This window comes from Petromyzon marinus, chromosome 24 (genome assembly GCF_048934315.1).
Source record: "Petromyzon marinus isolate PM22_M1 ecotype Great Lakes invasive population chromosome 24, UKy_Petmar_22M1.pri1.0, whole genome shotgun sequence".
Taxonomy (NCBI): domain Eukaryota; kingdom Metazoa; phylum Chordata; class Hyperoartia; order Petromyzontiformes; family Petromyzontidae; genus Petromyzon; species Petromyzon marinus.
This window is the reverse complement of record NC_133690.1, coordinates 10,322,285-10,334,807: the sequence shown is the minus strand read 5'-3', so window position 1 is coordinate 10,334,807 and position 12,523 is coordinate 10,322,285. Positions and strand designations below refer to the sequence as shown.

The 12,523-nt window shown below is 42.9% G+C and overlaps 1 protein-coding gene across 1 annotated transcript in view; it reads right to left on the bottom strand.

The window, feature by feature from the left end:
• The window catches only part of LOC116945530 (importin-7-like), a 41,731-nt gene extending 29,621 nt beyond the window's left edge, over positions 1–12,110 (bottom strand). Inside the window, exons 1-4 of the mRNA XM_032959901.2 lie at positions 11,979–12,110; positions 2,794–2,875; positions 2,089–2,254; positions 985–1,143 (exon numbers count right to left, since the gene is read on the bottom strand). Of these exons, the coding sequence (XP_032815792.1) occupies positions 985–1,143; positions 2,089–2,254; positions 2,794–2,875; positions 11,979–12,062 (491 nt within the window). The 5' untranslated portion in view covers positions 12,063–12,110. The remainder of the gene's footprint in view (positions 1–984; positions 1,144–2,088; positions 2,255–2,793; positions 2,876–11,978) is intronic.
• Positions 12,111–12,523: the final 413 nt, after the last annotated feature.

Sequence of the window (12,523 nt, the reverse complement as noted above, 5' to 3'; positions counted from 1 at the left end):
CTTATGACCCCTCCACGCCATCGTCCTGGCGAGCAGCAGCAGCTCGAGGGAAGGGGTAAAAACCATTCCCTGCGTTTAAGCACTAAGGAGATAGTAGGTAGCCATATGACCAGGTACTGCAGGCAGTGCCGCGCGTGCAGCCGAGTGCGAGCTGAAGGAACTGCTTTCATTATAACTGCTTTGTAATAACAGGGTTTTTCCCTTTTTTTTCTGGCAACAAAACTGAAACCTTTTTACGAGGATTCATGTCTGCATTAACCACAATACCTGCAGTAAAAATGCAAACAAAAAACATACTATGATAATATATTCATTGTCCTGCATATATTATCATAGTATGTTTTTTGTTTGCATTTTGACTGCAGGTATTGTGGTTAATGCAGACATTAATCCTTGTAAAAAGATTTCAGTTTTCCTGCCAGAAAAAAGGGAAAAAACCCTATTATTACATTTTGGTACTGACAAAGGAGGTCTAATGATGTAAAGCTCACCCCGAGCAATCATTACTTTGATAGTGCATTGTTTTTGACCTGTACGCCTTTTGGCGTCATCTGGTCAAGCACCAATTGGGTCGAGGCTCAAAAGAAAGATGTCCCTTGGTGTGGACCAATCCGTTTCAAGGACAATGCATATATTATCATAGTATGTTTTTTGTTTGCATTTTGACTGCAGGTATTGTGGTTAATGCAGACGTGAATCCTAGTAAAATGGTTTCAGTTTTGTTGCCAGAAAAAAAAAGGGAAAAACCCTATTATTACATTGTGGTACTGGCAAAGGAGGTCTAATGATGTAACTGCTTTGTGTTTAATTTGTTGTCCTAACCCAGCACCTCCCATTAGCACGGTTGACTCCGTAAGGTACGAAAAGAAGCTCAACACACGTACATTTATTTCACAGCACGTGGAAATAACATCAGCGTGGGAAACGCACCGCTGCCTCGACCATCTGTGAGCGCTCGCGGCCTTCGGCAGTGTGCGTACTCACTCGTATAGCTTCACGAGCTGGTACAGACAGAGCAGGCTGCCCAGCCAGAAGCGGCTGTCATCGCCCTGCAGATAGAGGCTCATCTTGTCGATGACGCCGGGCCACCGGCTCGGGTAGTCGTTCTTGATCATGTGGTTGATGCACGTCGTGAGCTGCACCCTGCGAGACACCACGTGTACGTCACCGCGACGGTCAGCGGTGTAAAGCAGCATGGGAGAAGGCGGTGCGTGCAGCAAGCGTGAACATGAGTAGAGGCGGCACCGTATCAAAGGGGTTCATGTATCAATTGCGCACGACTGTAATGTGTTTATGTGAAACCTGAGCTCATTTCATAGCCACAATATTATACAAGTAATGCAAATAACGATGATTGGTGGCACAGTGGTGAGCGTGCTGCGCTATGAATCCGGCGACCCGCGTTTGAATCCTAGTCACAGCTAACATCAATGGTAAGCAATGTCAAAACTGGTCCTTGCCCATCTCCACTTCATCAACATGCTCTAACCAGCATGCAGTATGGTCGAAAACCCTCATGAGTGACATGGTATGGGGGGGGAGGCATTCATCCATTGGTGGACTGACAAAGGGCTGTAAAAGCAACCGCACTTCTGGGAAAGTCAACGCTCGTTGTGCAATGGATAGCCCGGCCTCTGCCACAGAAATGCAGAATTTACATCACAGGTTTCAAATATAGATGGGCACCATCCTAAAAAAATATGTGTTTAATAAAATTGCCGAAAGAAAACCTAACTTTGCAAAGTGTATCACAGCCAAGTAAAAGTGTCACTGCTCAAACAGGTACAAGGGTGGCACTCAATTGGTGACACCAAGCAAGAGGGCTGGTCCCCCCCACAGTACAACAACGACTCGTGTAATACATCACAGCGACAATCCGGCATACTCAAGACAGCACACGCCGTCGGTTCATTACCAGTGAAATGTACAGTGTACAGCTGCAAAGCAGACCGAATTATTTACCCATGGACTGACAGACTGTGACTTAGCATTATCCAATTACACCGTCAGGTTCAGAGCTCTAGTTTCAAGACCCCACATGGCTTGGTTGCATCAGCTCTGAGTGAAGTGCTCGTCGGAGGCGCTCACCGGATAATGTCGGGCGCGTGCAGGATGGCCTCCACGATGACCTCGCGGATCTTGGCGCGGTCGGCCTCGGGAAAGCAGAACGGTGCCACCTCGCCCGCCGCCACCGCCGCCGCCACATTGCGCTCCTCCCAGAACTGGCTGACGCTGTTCTTCAGGTAGATGGCGCCTGAGTGCGTCACAGACCGCAAAAAAAAAACGCCCGCCCGATTTAGTCACACTCAAGAGGACAGTTATGTTGGCGAACTCTTAATTAGGGCTGGGAAAAAAAAACAGATGACCCTAATTTTAAATTATATTTCCTTATTACCAAAGATTGGCCCAGGTTCATACCTACAATATAATAACCCTTTTCCAATGGCACATCCGAGCTGAGCCGGTGCAGGTCACTCACAGGACCGATGTTTTTCCACTGGCTGTTTTCCTCTGCTGAGCCAGAACAAACTGTCATGCGGTGTCCTAGCAAGACATCTGAATCTGGCTCAGGGCCAGCGGTGGAGCTAACAAAGCATTCACCGTGCGTGACTTCAGAAGCACGGCTCGGCTTTTGCAGTTGAAAAACAAGCTGGCACTGCACGGGGCTAGCTTAGCACGGCCCCAGCGTAGCTCGGACATACAGCAGACGAGAGGTAATAAAATATTCATTTTTGGGGGTTGCATATTTCTTAAAGAGTGCGGCTCACTGCGAGGGTTACTTGAGGCACTCACCTGCTTGCCGCACGGACAGATCAACGGCTTCCGACATGACGATCTGTAGCAGCATGGGAGCGAACTCGTTGATCTTACAGGCCTGTGGCGGGCACAAGAATGGCAAGGAATTAGGTTATGTTCGCAGCAGCCTTCATCCATTCCTACATTATTAATGAAGCAAAAAAGTTGTCATTTGTATTTAGTTTTTTTACTCTTGAGCAAATCTGGAAATGGGATTTCTTGTGAGAATGCGCAGTGCAATTGGTTTATTCAAGAAAGGCCCATTGAGCTAAGAAGCTCTTTTTTTACGGTAACCCAACTTTTAATGGCAACTTGATATTGGGACTTGTACAGAGCACATTGGCATGGTAAGACAAAGAATGGAAATTGAACAGGTTAAACCATTATTAACTTATCAAAGCATGCAGCCACCTCGGTACAGAATTTTCTACATGCCAACGTGTTCACAACTTTACGTGGCAAGTACCAAAATACTGAAATAGGAAACTGTTACGTTTGTAACACTAAAATTGAAAGAACACATCTGAGTAAGCATCAACTACAATGTGTCGCGAGACAAGGACCGTACGTCGATGTCCGTATGTCACATTTACTCGCATGACAAAGAGATGCACCAAAAAATGTAGACAGAAAATGCAGGCCTACACACACAACAAACGCCCTCCAATGAGTGCGGTGGAATTTGATGCAGCTGTTTGAACATAAAGAGTTTATCGCATGGCTCAGCTCAAAGAATGCTTGCGATGTCTCAGCGTTATGTGATAAATAATCGCAAACAAAAAAGCGCAATTATAAAATGGTGAATGCAATCAAGAAATGAGAAATTATGCATTATAAGTTAATTTACCCTAAATGAGAACGTATCCATTAGCTACCATGTCGGTTTTTTTAGTGGTTGTGCTGTACAAACCAATAACGCATTGGGAGAGCTTTACCCATTATCCGATTCCTGATCTATTCATGGGTTAGGCCTCGTAATGACAACCCTTATGTCATGAAGACCGGCCACCATTGACAGTCAAATTCAAACTATCAAGTAAACAAGTGGCTAACATGCCAATTATTGTTACAGGTCACTGGTAAGTTGAAAAATATTTAACCAAATGTAGCAAATTATCAGAATCTTTCATTTGACTGCAGGAGGAATCCGATGAGTTATGACATGATTTTTTTACACATGTCCAGTAGGGGAGGGGTAGCAAGTTTGAATAACAATCCAAAAAAAACAATTCAAACTTAGACTGTTGCATTTGAAACTACGTCAAACATCATTAGGACAAAATCCAGTCATTCATATTAGCTGTGCAACCTATATCGTTAAGGTTACCTATAATATATTACTATATTAAGAACATGCCATTAAAGCTCCACGTTGTCATGACAAGCAAACAAAACGACAGACCGTGAAAGGGCAGCAATTTAGTAATTACTTGTGAGCAGGAATCAATACAATTGACATTTATAAACCACTTAAATGTGATCACATCATGGAGAAAAAGGTATTTACTTTCAAGGAGAGGGGCTAACTTAGAGAAGATGCACCTCAAGCATCTCACGTCACGCATCTACTTAGAGAAGATGCACCTCAAGCATCTCACGTCACGCATCTACTTAGAGAAGATGCACCTCAAGCATCTCACGTCACGCATCTACTTAGAGAAGATGCACCTCAAGCATCTCACGTCACGCATCTACGAGCATGTTGTGATACTCGAAAATAAATTAAAAATACCCAGGATGTTGCAATTTCACAGATCGCGCGAGCAACAGCACAACCCGCAGATATTTACACGTGCCTTGTCGTTCACACTTAAGAGTCTGTACAATACGTTTACAGATTGTATTTCTAAGCCGTCATCAGCTGCCATGAGCTATCCCTTCCTGCACCAAGATCTCCCCAAATTGTGGCCATGCCTCGTAGCCTTTGCGATGCAGCAGTCCAGAGAACTGCATACGAGCTGCTTTCGTCGCTCCATCTCTGCAGGTAACGTCTTTCCCAAAGCCCACTGGTTAATACGCCAGCGGGATGTCTTAGTGCAAGTGTTCCCCTCTAGTAAAAAGTCTTTCCGTGATGCTGCTCCACTTTTCTGCAATACCCTTGCTGCTCATCTACAGCTCAGTTCCCCCCACTTTATATCCCTATTAGGACAAAACACAAGAGCAGACTTGCACGCAACTTTAGTCTGGCACCTCTTGCTCCCACATGTTTGCAGCGAGCTTTTTCGATTTGAGTGTTTATGTAACTGCAAGACGAAAATATAGACCTTACTTGCACCGGTACCTAAATTGTCTCTTGCGCCTCTTGCTGTAACACTTGCAGTTTTTTTTATATTTCATCGTTTCGTTTATGATTGTCAAACACCTCATTTGTTAGCTGTGCAATATTCCATGAGGACCCTGTCGAGTGCTCATTCTCTGCAATATTGGTGTTTGTTTTTTTGTTGCTGCTGTGCTCACGCACCACGACCAAGTAGGATCATCCGTGTAACAAATCAAATCAATTCGAATTCCAAATATAACTTCCCATGCAATTGGTCACTTTTAAGTTTTTCAGCTGGCAGCTAAATCACCACATTGTATGAACAGATATGCACACACAAAACCAACAGATGCAATAACACACAAAGACTGAGACACCTATAGGATTTTAAGGTTCAAGATGAATGTCTAAAATGTATAACTTGCAACAAGAGGCATGGCCAAACAAAAAGACCAACATGCTTCATGTTAATAAACAAAAAATACCAAAGCATACAATGGAGTCTCTGCAATAGACATATCCACATTGCAGCTCATCCATGAATTCTAAAAACAAAATGGGGACACAGGTTTGGGCCAAGTTGTTTAATGTATGTAGAACTATTTTTGCACCGTATATGTAGCCAACCATGCAAATCGACAACTTGGTCACCACAACGCGACTTGGGAATCAATGCAAGCCACCTACACACCTGCAAGGCAGCACTCGTGGAACCTACGCTGAACAAATTACCCAACTTCTGCACACACATCAGCCCGCCAGGGACACATGAATATTGGCTTTAGCTCACACTAATGAGGTAAACAAGACAAACAAAGACGCATTGTGGGATAAAAACGCTGAGTGGAGTGACCACAAATTTATTAGGTGCAGCGGAACATTCACACTACACCTCCCTCCCTCAATGAAGCGCCTCATTAAAATTCTGGTGCGAGTGGAGCTTAGAGCAGCGCAATGAATTGCATTGTGGTTAATACTTCATGTGCAAGATTGTCTCTCGTAGACAGAGCACTCGGCAAATAACTGTATTGACAATCACATATCACTAAGAACAAAGGAAGACGATGTGGGTGAAAATCAGCTGGTTAATGGTTTAAACAAGATAATTTATAGAACATATTTGAGCAGCTTAAATATTCAATAAATTAAAACGGTACCACCAGAAAGCCAATATGAATATATCATCATTTAACTTTACAACTGTCTTAATCCACCGATGCAGGTTTGTCAAGGCAGGTTGCAAACATATAGGAGCATAGAAGTACAGAATAACGGATTTTCCTGCACTGCCTTTTGCTGTCCCAAACGTAGTCTGCCAAGGGGCATCACCTGGTATATGAACATTATGGCGGTACCCCGGGGTACCATAGTACCCCAGCTCTCGCATAATGTCCGTGATGCAGTCATTTTTAGTCTGTTGATGGTCGGCGATGCGGCAATCGACTCATCTCGACGAGCTGTTCACGATGCACCGCTACGGTGCATACGAGCGTTCAGGGTTTCAGCGAAATCGTCCTAGCTGGGATTCGACATCGCGGAGTAGCACTGATTTCGGATTGATTGGTACTCCAGTCGTGGAGTTAAGTAACACCCCTGGAAAAAAGAGTGTCCCAGAAATAAAATATTTAATTTGCCTCGGCAATTTTGTATTATTTGGTACCCCGGGATAATTTCCAAGCAGCTTTAATAATTGACAAACCCGTGACTGCTTAAAGATCGCTCCATTTTATCAATATTTTTCAAGACTGTACACGCGTTACACATGGGGAACAGGGTGAACGCAATTATGTGCTTTTAAGAGGACATTACTCTCAAATAATTACAAGTAAAATATAAGCATAAGTACGTGAGTTGTAAATGTTGTGGGTTTACTCTCCAATACACCGTTTGCTGAACTAGTAACGAATTGGCATGTGTTGTTAACGTGACAAACCTTACTAATTAATTGGCTGTGTCAGTAGGTGGCGGGTTTAACGACACATTCATATTAAAGCGATCTAACCGAAAAACTCCATTAAGGATAAGTATAAGTAATTAATGCCAAAATGCTTTTTTCAGATAGTCAACATTTATAATGAAATACAGTACAGCAAAGAAGAGAACGTATTAATTCAGTCCGTAATTCCTGCTGTGACATGGATAGTAAACGTGGACAATGACAAAACTGGAACAAAGTACTCATGTTGACGAGCACAGAGAGACACGTTATTTATAAATGTGTCGCAACCCTCCACCACCCAACACAACAAATTAGTAAAAAATTGTGTCATGTTGACAAAAGACAAATAGTGCATTACTTTAGCCCACCGGTGTGTTAAAGAGTGGATCCACAACAATTACAATGAGTACGACGTTTCGCTGGAAATTACATCTAGCATCTTCGGGCGATTTGCCAGAATAGTGAAGCCATCCACCTGCTTCCGGTCTTAAATAGTGCAGGATGACGTCCTCATTGTTGCACCCCATCAGGATTCAAGATCAGAGGCGGAGGTGGGGGTGTATGCAATTATGTAATAGATCAGTAATCAGCCACTTAGAATGTGACACCTGTAAGGAATTGCAATGTGTTGTGTATTACTTCTAGGCTACTGCGCTGAGTCAATAGCTATCACAGCGATTGAAATTATTTGAATTCTTCTCAATTTGAATTGATTCGATAACTAATCTTGGTCAGTAATAATTAGTTCTGCATAACACTACGTTATCAAAATCAATTCGATGTCCTTTGTTGGCAAGCATGCTCTGCCACTGCTGACAGCTGTGTTTGGGAGAAGTTAATGTTCCTTTGGTGTTCTTTTAGTCTTACACTAATGTTACATCCCGTCTGTCCAATATAACACGTACCGCATAAGCAATTGATCCGATATACACCTTCTGTGGATAACTTCGGGAATTAATCTTTAGCACAAGACACTAGTTTTTGAATTTTCTGTACCGTAATGTTTTGCTTTTGCAAAACACGGGCTAATTTGTCAGTAACTCCCGAGCTATGCTATTTTGTTTTGATAATCTGATCACTTTCAGCAGTATTGTTGTTCGACCTTGATTTGGCATTCAATGCTCTGTTAATTTGAGCATTATTATAGCCATTCAGTTTCAGTGCTTCTTTAACATGTTTAACCTCTTTCCTTAAACTTTCACCGTCTGACACTGTCTTTGCCCGATGTACGAGCGTCTTGATGAGAAAGGATTTCTGTGCTGGGTGATGATGCGAATCTGCATTCAGATAGGCATCCATATGCATTCCCTTTTGGTAGACGCTGTGTGGTGTTATTTTGCCATTTTGACCACGTCCAAGCAAAATATCCAGGAAGGGGAGTGTGTCGTTCACCTCCATTTCCATGGTGAACTGAATGGCTAGGTTTTGCGCATTGAGAGCATTTATAAATTAATGAAGTATCTTTACCATGAGGCCAGACAACCAAAGTAGCATCGCCATATCTAAACCAAAAATATGGTTTTAATGTACTTGAGGCAAGTGCACTTGTTTCAAAGTTTTCCATGCACAGATTTTCTATAGCAGGAGACAAAGGAGAGCCCATTGCTGCTCCTTCCTTTTGTTTCAAGAAGTCACCTCTCCACAAGAAATAAGTGTTATTTAGACAATGGTCAGCTCGTTTTGGAATATCTTCTGGTAAACCCGTCTTTTTTACCAGTGTATCAAGTAATTTAAGTGACTCGTTAACTGGAACCTTAGTGAACAGAGAAATTATATCAAAACTTACCAGATTACCGTGAGGGTTAATTTTAATATCTTTAATCACATTGCCAAGATGTTCTGAATTTCTTGTAAATGAAGATGTCCTTCCGATGTAGGGTTGTATTTGTTAAGTAACATATTTGCTAATTTATATATGGCAGAGCCTATTGTACTTACTATGGGTCGTAATGGGATACCGATTTCATGAATTTTTGGTAGCTCAGACAATCTTGGTGGTTTTGAGGCCAGTGGCTTAATTTGGTATTGCTCAGTGTTGGGGATTAATGAATTTGCAATGATTGCAGAAGTCTTGCGTTCTAAAGTATTGGTTGGATCTCGTTTAATTTTAATATAGGTATCTTCCTCCAGTAAATCTTTAATTTTATTATCATAATCTGATCGGGACATCACTACAGCTAAGACATAAATTTAACCCGCTTAATGCGGAGTTTCTCCAATCTTCTGGTTTTGAGAAAAGTTTGTCACGTTGGCAAAAGACAAATAGTTCACTACTTCAGCCCACACAATTTTTTTACTGATTGGCACTATAGGGTGGTGGAGGGTTGCGACACATTTATAAATAACGCGATCTAACCCAAAAACTTTTATTACAAATAATATTGGTCGTGAAAGCCTACATATTAAACAGAGAGACACGTGTTGGGGGTTCCACTGACATACTGGCTTCATGAAAGTGGGTTTGGGCACGACATATCTGGACGCGATGGTGATCAATCAACGAGAATAGTGATGGAATGTAAGCAAAAGGTTGGACCTCAGAGCATGCCCAACGCAACGATGCAGCAATTAAATCGGTTGACGTGCATGCGCGAGATGGATTATAGCATCATACAACCTTGAGGGATGACGTAGAAATAAAAAACTTTATTTAGCAGTGGCTTAATCATAGCTGATGAAGATGAACTCTTACAGAGGTCAGGTAATGGGGGAGGGTGTAAAAGGGTAATCTGTGTACATTTTTAGAATACTGATGGTATTTAAAGACTCCTCCGGCTCTTAACACTGGTAATATCATACATTTTTCCCTTGCTGATCAGGTTATTTCAGCGAGATAAAACAAGACTGCTTAAACAAAAGGGTATGGCAGTTTAAAGTTTTCACAACTCTCAGTAGGTCGTGGGTTGTGTACAGCAATTCTACTCTTATTGTTTGTAAAACATTAACGTAGTGTAAAGGAAACGCTGGGGCATAATAATGCCCTGTGTATTGTATTAACACTGAAACATGATAGTTTAAAGAACATTTATGGGACATGCTAGACTGTTTTTAATTATGGAGTGCTTGGATTTTATGCCTTTTAGCTGTACAGCAACTACTCCATAAGCAGCCTTCAATTCCAGTTATTCCACTCAAACTGCGAGTCTTTCATTAGAAAGACAGCAGACTTAAAAATGTAAAATTAGGAAAAAATATATATATTCTGCAGCCTGCTACTATCACCATTACCAACGCATACAAAAGTTAGTTTTAACAATGCATATACTGTACAATTTTATAAGACAGTTTTGACAGGCTGATTTTCAGAACAGACTAACTGCCTATAGGCAGATGTTTCCAAGTTACAATGCGAGTGTTGATTCGTGATGAAAGCAAAGCACACGTTTTCTATACTGCTGCCAACTTTTTTCCCCAACTCATTTGTTCGACTAGACGGTACACACATTTAACAATGTAATAGAGCACCCTGGGCTTTTAAACCCTGGCACGAAGAGTCAGCACTGTGTTTTTTGCTTTTTTTTTGCAAGGGTGTCGAATTTTATTGAAGAGTTCAAGTATCTCCCTGCCCACCAAGGCAAGATGGTGGTGGTGCCAGCCTAATATCAGCGATGGACATTCGACGTTACTTTATTTTGTGGTGTGCAAATTACAAGTTGATAAAGCTCTCAATTACAGCAAAGTGGTCCCATCAATCAAGTCTCTTGATGGGACCACTTTCCCACTCTGCTCGGAGAAACGCGAGTCGAGTTGCCCTCTTTGTCTAAAACGTAAAACTCTTGAAAGTCTTCTTGGTTCTTTCGGTAAAGTCACGTAGAAGGGAAACAATAAAATAATAAAAATATAAAAAATAAAATTCTCACGACGTTTCGACTGCAACACAAGCAATTATCGTCAGGTGTGAAAACCACAAGAAAACTTGAAAAAAGTAGCAGGTTTTTTTCAAATTTTCTTGCTGTGGTTTTCACACCTGATGATGATTGCTTGTGTTGCAGTCGAAACGTCGTGAGAATTTTATTGTTTTATTATTTTATTGTTTCCCTTCTACGTGACTTTACCGAAAGGACCAAACATACGAATCCCTGCAGTCACGAAAGCTTTAAATCAAAACTCTTGAAAGTCTTCCGAAGATTGCCCGTTAAGTTGCTCTCTGCTCGCAGCACCACAGAGCCGACGGAAAGAAATGCAAACTATTAATAATGTATACGCGCGCAAATGGCAACTTTAACTAGTTTAAAAAAATACTTGATATTTGAATACGTATAAAATCTAAACCCCGAATTGTTCACTCAATATACAACGGGTTCTAAGACCCTGGGCCACTTGGTTAGAATGGTTGAGCATTAATTAGCGGGAAGTATGGGCGTCAGGAAGACACTTACATCGAGCAGCGCTTATATTAAGTATGGATAAATGCTATTGCGAATAACTAAAAAAGTATTATCATGGCCTCATAGCATTGTTATATAATCACGACCGATATACTCTTTAAAGCAATTGATTTAACACGAAATACCACGAATCCCTTCGTTGTAATGTACCCCGCGCGGCCACATGTTAAGCGGGCTCTCCTCCTTCCCAGCGAATGCACGGCGTCAATTACCCCACGCTACATGAAACCACTGCCCAGACAATAAGCCATCCCACGCCTCTCTCACTAATCGGACGCACATTACACGGCGAAATGTTTCACCGGGAGACGCAAAATAAACCACGAAACCCCGGGCAACATACACCACGTTTATAGGGCCTAACCGGCAGAGTAGACACGCTGCTCGCCTAGCGCCTCTGCCCAATCGAGGCGAGCCACCACGGGTAGCCTCGCCATGCGAGTAGGGGGGGGGGGTCGGTCGGTGTCCGGTGAAGCGGTTATCGGCGACTGCGGAATCCCGCGGTCGGTCGAGCGAAAAGCAACCTGCCGTGATGGTTTGTCAAGGTGTGGAATAGATAGGGGGGGGGAAACTTAAAGGCGAAAAAAACCCTTACATTGTCGAGCTCAGCCTCGGCCGCCGCGCGCTGGTTCGAGTCGATGGTGCCGCTCAAGGCCGCTACGATCTTCGCGGCCTCCATCACGGACGCGGCGGGGTCCCCGACTGCGCATGCGCGAAGATTCCGTTTCTTGGGTTTTTCCGCGCCCCCCACGTGTTTCGCCGGCCGGTCAGGCGGGCGTGCGGAGCACGTGGGTTGGGGCACTTCCGGTCGTCTCTTGCCGCACGTGGCCCGGGTGGTTATTCCACCCCCCCACCCACCACCATTGAGAACATTGAGAATTATCTTCTTTGGTTCTTTCGGTAAAGTCACGTAGAATGAGACTAAAATAATAAATTGATAAAATAAAATAACACAATAATATTCTCACGACGTTTCGGCCACAACACAAGCGGCCTTCATCAGATGAAGGGGACGAGACTGTCTGGAGGACAGCGCTGTCCTCCTAAAATAAAATAACACAATAATATTCTCACGACGTCTCGTCCCCTTCACCTGATGAAGGCCGCTTGTGTTGTGGCCGAAACGTCGTGAGAATATTA